Source organism: Euleptes europaea, chromosome 13 (assembly GCF_029931775.1).
Source record: "Euleptes europaea isolate rEulEur1 chromosome 13, rEulEur1.hap1, whole genome shotgun sequence".
Lineage (NCBI taxonomy): Eukaryota > Metazoa > Chordata > Lepidosauria > Squamata > Sphaerodactylidae > Euleptes > Euleptes europaea.
In genome coordinates, this window is record NC_079324.1 from 15836910 (window position 1) to 15842909 (window position 6000).

At 49.6% G+C, this 6000-nt stretch overlaps 1 protein-coding gene across 1 annotated transcript in view; it reads right to left on the minus strand.

Annotated features, from left to right (window-relative positions):
* BRWD3 (bromodomain and WD repeat domain containing 3) overlaps window positions 1-5463 on the minus strand; it is a 91193-nt gene extending 85730 nt beyond the window's left edge. The window contains exons 1-4 of the mRNA XM_056858967.1: window positions 5419-5463; window positions 5275-5333; window positions 5015-5044; window positions 2979-3038 (exon numbers count right to left, since the gene is read on the minus strand). Of these exons, the coding sequence (XP_056714945.1) occupies window positions 2979-3038; window positions 5015-5044; window positions 5275-5333; window positions 5419-5455 (186 nt within the window). The 5' untranslated portion in view covers window positions 5456-5463. The remainder of the gene's footprint in view (window positions 1-2978; window positions 3039-5014; window positions 5045-5274; window positions 5334-5418) is intronic.
* Window positions 5464-6000: the final 537 nt, after the last annotated feature.

A 6000-nucleotide genomic window follows, 5' to 3' on the forward strand; every position in this document is an offset into this window, starting at 1 on the left:
TAGAAGGCTGGGCTTCTCTCCACTTGCCTTGTTGGTGCAGGGCAAAGATCAGCCAATATGCCTTCTGAAGCAAAGGGTGAACGACATAGAACATCAGGCAGATCTCGGGAGATCACCGTTTTTCCTATCACCTGAAAAATCTAGGTACATAGTCTTCCCCGCAGCATATCTTTCCCAATTAGAACTTATCAATCATAGGAAAGCTTTCACCTTCACTAGATACCAGGTCTTACCTTCAGCTATTTAGAGGGAAGTTAATAATAATAATAATTGGTTCTTGTAAGTTATCCGGGCTGTGTAACCGTGGTCTTGGAATTTACACAGCCCGGATAACCTACAAGAACCAATGAACTCTGACCGTGAAAGCCTTCGACAGTAATAATAATATTTATTACGGTCAATTGACCAATTGGAGGGAAGATATAAGAAGGTCCCTATAGCAGAAAGGCTTTGCCCTTGTGGGTCAGGGGATATAGAAACTTCAGAACATGTCTTGATCCACTGCTCATTCTACCAAGAAGTCTGCACAAGATTTCTTTCCCCTTTGTTTAACACTTGCCCTGACCAGCTAGATGAGCTTCGGGCTAAGAAGCTCTTAACTGATGGAAAAAATCACAGTTTACACGCAACTGCTAAATTCTGTGCTGCAGCTATTAAAATATGTCGTACTCTGACAGGATAAGAGTAACAGAAATACTTTATTACTCAAAATATAAAGGGGGTCACACCAAGTTATACGATGTTTATATAAATTTTATTCATACATGTAACGTAATTTTTAGGCTTATATTATTTGTAGTAGCAGTAGTAGCTGTCATTGTGGTTTTCTTATTATCTATTGTGGCTGTTGTTTAGTTGTTTGTTTTTGCTGGTCAGTGACCGTATTAATAAATTATTATTATTATTACCGTGGACTGCCAAAAAAACAAATCAGTCGGTTATAGATCAAATCAAGCCTGAACTGACCCTAGAAGCTAAAATGACAAAACTGAAGCTATTGTATTTTGGTCACATTATGAGAAGACGAGAGTCGCTAGAAAAGACAGTCACGCTAGGAAAAGTTGAGGGCAGCAGGAAAAGAGGAAGACCCAACAAGAGATGGATTGACCCTATAAAGGAAGCCACAGCCCTCAATTTGCAAGATCTGAGCAAGGCTGTCAAAAGACAGGACATTTTGGAGGACACTCATTCATAGGGTCGCCATGAGTCGGAAGCAACTTGATGGCACTTAACAATAACAAGAACTAAATAATGTCATTAGTCACCATGATTCTCCGCACTTCCAAGTTATCCTCCAATTTACAGTATTTTTCCGTCTATAAGACACCCCCATATATAAGACGACCCCTTTTTTTTTAAACCCAAAATTAAGAAAAAAATAGGGGTCGTCTTCCGTGTATAAGACGACCCCCAATTTTGGGGCAAAATTTTAAAGAAAAAAACGTAGTCTTATACATGGAAAAATACGGTAGTTACAATTTGAAGCAAGCAGGAGCCTCTCAACAGATGAGTATGCCCTTTGGTTGTACACTCAAAACTGATTACAGATGGCAGAGACCAGTGTTTCTAAAAAAAGAATGTATAGCCAAACCTGCAAAACTCTGAACCTGTATTTGTATTATAGTGTTGTGCTTAAGAGTAGTGTACTAATATCTGGGAGACCCGAGTTCAAATCCCCACTAATGTCATGGAAGCTCGCTGGGTGACCTTGGGCCAATCACGTTCTCTCAGCCTAACCTAACTCACAGGGTTGTTGTGAGGATAAATTGGAGGAGAGAAGAATGAGGCAAGCCACCTTGGGTCCCCATTGGGGAGAAAGACAGGGTATAATTGAATTAAATAAATCAATATTTTAAAATACCTTATTGTGAGAGGGGAAAAAACAGAGGGGAGAGATTTTCAGAACAAGTCAAGCCTGTGTAATTAGCCAGGCAGACAACCCACCAGAGGATTTAGAACAGGTGTGTACTACAACCAAACTTTCTGCAATGCCTTTGTTGCTTTCTGGAGTCACTAAAGAAAACAGGGTATCATGCATGTTATACTTCACTGCTCATACGACAAAAAGCAGTTGACATTTGCATAAACTGATCTGTCTTAGAGCATTACAGCAATTTCCTTTTGTGGTACAGGCCTACACTGGTATCATACACACAGAGCGTCCTAGCATATGTCAGAATAGCTTATTTTAAAATCCAAATGGGAGGACAATCTAGATATGCCCCCCTCCAAATCTCATAACCAGAAAAAAAATGAGCTTGCTCCAGTGCACCTGCAGCTTGGCATTATCTTCTTGCATTCTGAAACATCTACACAATATTCTTTCACCAGCTCCAAGTGAGAAAATGAACAGTAGCTAGGCCACGCTCACTCCATCAGACAAGCTTTCACATTTCCCCCATTTCTGCAAACCAGCTTCCTCATTTCACAAGGAAATTGGGATCTTTAAAAATCACCTTTTTTTAAAACCACTGATCTTCACCTCAGCTTCCAACAGAACAAGGTGCTCATTTCAGAATTTATTTATAATCATTAACACCCTAAAAACTTCTAAAGCGAAGCACAGAAATTACACCCCCTCCCAGCAGATTCTCTGCCTGTACTTAACATTATTTGGTGTGTGGGGAGGGAGGCATAGTATTTTTCTTCCTAATGCAGCAAAACCACATTCCTCTTATCGGTTCCTAGCTTCGGAAGCTACAACCAATCAGCAAGCAACTATCATTTACAAATACGGAACTCAAGCCTGATAGGAGCTATACCATTGGCCTGAACAGAAACCCCTCTTGTACGTGCCCTCAAATAACCCTCCCCGTTGCTCGACAATAGACGCCTCTTGGGGAAAGACTGACAAAAAAATAAACCCCGGATCACCCCGTAAGTGACTACAACAGCCCTTCCTATAAGAGCAAGTTCTGTTCAGCCTCTCTGGACTACAACACTCCCCTTACAAAGTTTTTAAACCAGACTTTACTCACCAGATCCTCAAAGCTCCTTCGGTGTTCCTTGCCCTGCCAATCCAGACGTCTTGGGATCAACTGCCAGGGATGGGGGCGGGGGAAGAGGAGGATTAACAGTTAAAGCATGCATATGTGTGTGGGGTGTGTGTGTGGGGAGGAAATAACTATCCCCCATTTCCTCCTCCAGGAAAGCCTTCCCTGATCCTTAATACACATGACTTCCACACACACCCCATGCTGCTTGCACCCATGCAGAAGAGTCTAGGGGGGGGGAATGACGTTTAAGAGAAAAGGTAGAGAGGGCTCATAAACACTATTCATCTTATGCAATCTTAAAGGGTGATAGCAGGCGATCCTTATTGGTAAGCTGCGCTAAGGGGTAGTACTTCAGAACACACAGGACATCCGGCTGACTCAGTGGAGTTTCTCATTCTGTCCCGTAATCAAAGCACCAGGGAAAAAAGGAGGAAATTGCTCTCTCTTGTCAAGTCCTGTTCATACTGAGAGGTTAGTCATAATTACACTTGCATACCACCCTTCCTCTAAGGCAGCACACAGTTCCCCCCCATCCCTTCCACATTTAACCTTCACAACAACCCTGTGAGGTAGATTTGGCCGAGAAACAACCACCAGCTCAAGAATACCCAGAGAGTTTGGTAGGAAAAGGCAGGGTTTGAACCCCAGGCCTAATTCAGCGGCGGCCGTCCTACTGGCTTTGGGACAAAACCAAGGAAAAGCAGTGGCAGGAATTGCGGTGGAGGGGTAAGAGAAATAAGAACTGTGGGATACTAATAAACTGCAGGGGGGGTTAAAGTGCAGTCTGGGGCACTTAACCTTAACCTTTTATTCCCACATAAACCAGAGCTCACTTCATCAGATGCACTGGCAGGCACATTCAAAGCTACAAGTGTCCAGTAGCACCTTAAAGACTAACAAAAATATTTTTGGTAGGGTATGAGCGGCGGAGGGGGAGGAGAAATAAGAACTGTGGGATACTAATAAACTGCAGGGGGGGGGTTAAAGTGCAGTCTGGGACACTTAACCTTAACCTTTTATTCCCACATTAACCAGAGCTCACTTCATCAGATGCACTGGCAGGCACACTCAAAGCTACAAGAGTCCAGTAGCACCTTAAAGACTAACAAAAACATTTTCTGGTAGGGTATGAGCTTTCGTGAGCCACAGCTCACTTCTTCAGATATCTGAAGAAGTGAGCTGCGGCTCACGAAGAAGTGAGCTGTGGCTCATGAAAGCTCGCACCCTGCCAGAAAATATTTTTGTTAGTCTTTAACTGGACCCTTGCCCTTTTCTACTACTGCAGACAGACTAACACGGCGACCCACTGTGAATTAAAGACAGATGGATTCACATTCTAGCTGTATCTGAAGAAGTGAGCTGTGGCTCACGAAAGCTCGCACCCTGCCAGAAAATATTTTTGTTAGTCTTTAAGGTGCTACTGGACCCTTGCCCTTTTCTACTACTGCAGACAGACTAACACGGCGACCCACTGTGAATTATTCCCATACAAGTTAAAGCTCGCACCCTACCAGAAAATATTTTTGTTAGTCTTTAAGGTGCTACTGGACTCTTGCCCTTTTCTACTACTGCAGACAGACTAACAAGGCGACCCACTGTGAATTATCTTCAAAGCTACAAGCAACAGAGAGGGATACTAATAAACTGGGGGGGGGGGGCAAGGGCAGCCCCCGCCCCTTTTAAGGGCTGGCAAGAAGTCACCTGGATGGCCCAGGCGAGCCTGATCTCGTCAGATCTCAGAAGCTAAGCAGGGTCAGCCCTGGTTAGTATTTGAATGGGAGACCACCAAGGAAGACCAGGGTTGCTGGGCAGAGGAAGGCACTGGCAAACCACCTCTGCTAGGCTCTTGCCATGAAAACCCCAAAAAGGGGTCGCCCTAAGCCGGCTGCGACTTGACGGCAACTTGACACACACACACAAGAAGTCACAGGATGAGGAGGTCGCACCCTCTCCTCTTCACCCCTAAATCCCACCTCCAGGCACACACAAACCCCCCACCCCACCCCCACGACCATTACCTGGTACTCTTCCAGCTCCTCCACCAGCACCTGAGACAGAGGAGACACAAAGGGGCGTGAGGGGCGGCGGGGGGGGGGTCCCCGATCCCCACCCCCGCCCCCCGGGGCTCCCCCCCTCCCCTCCAGCCCCAACCCGGGCCCCTGGTGACCCGGGAGCCGGCCCCTCTGCGCCCCATGGGGCTCCCCCCCCATCCCAGGGACTGGGGCCTCGAGGGGGGGCAGCCCCCGCAGCCAGGCCCCCCGGGCCCGACTCGCCTCACCTGGGCGGATTTCTTGCACGGCCCCGACTGGAGGAAGCGGGCGATCAGGTAGTAGAGCTCTGGGGGGAGAAAAGGGGGGGCGGGTTAGGGCCGGACGCCGGGCGAGGGGACGGGCGAGCGGGCGAGCAAGCGAGGGGGACCCACCGGCTTCCAGCTGGGTCGGCGCGGCGGGGGCCGCCATCCTGGGCGCGGGGCGGCAGGCCCGTCAAGGCGGGCGGGCGGAGAAAGGCGGCCCCGGCGCAGGCGGCGCGGCTGGGCAGCGGCTCCCGGTCTCCCTCACGGCCGCCCGCGGCAGCCCCGGCGGCGGGGGTCGCGCCGCCGCCGCCTCATCGCCCCGGCGCCGGGGGCTCCATGGACGGAGCCCTCCCCGGCTCGGCGCGCCCGAGCGGAGGCGAGAAGGACGCGGGGAGAGAGGGAGAGGGAGACAGCGGCTCGGTAAAGGGGGGAGCTCGGCCGGGAGGGAGGGAGAGAGGCGGGCGGGCGGGCTGAGGGAAGCCTCCGGCCGCGCGGGGGCGATGGAGCGGGCCGGCCTGCCTGCCTGCCTGCGCGAGCGAGCGAGCGAGCGAGCGGGGCGGCCCTCAGGAAAGGCCGCGCGAAGGAAGGGGCGGGGGGAGGCTCGGGCCTAGCTGAGGCGCGGCGAGCCGGGGCCTGTCGTGAGGGCCTCCGCCGTCCGAACCTCGCGTCGTTCCGTGTTCTTAGTTCGAGGCTTCGGCGATGGGGAGGGGA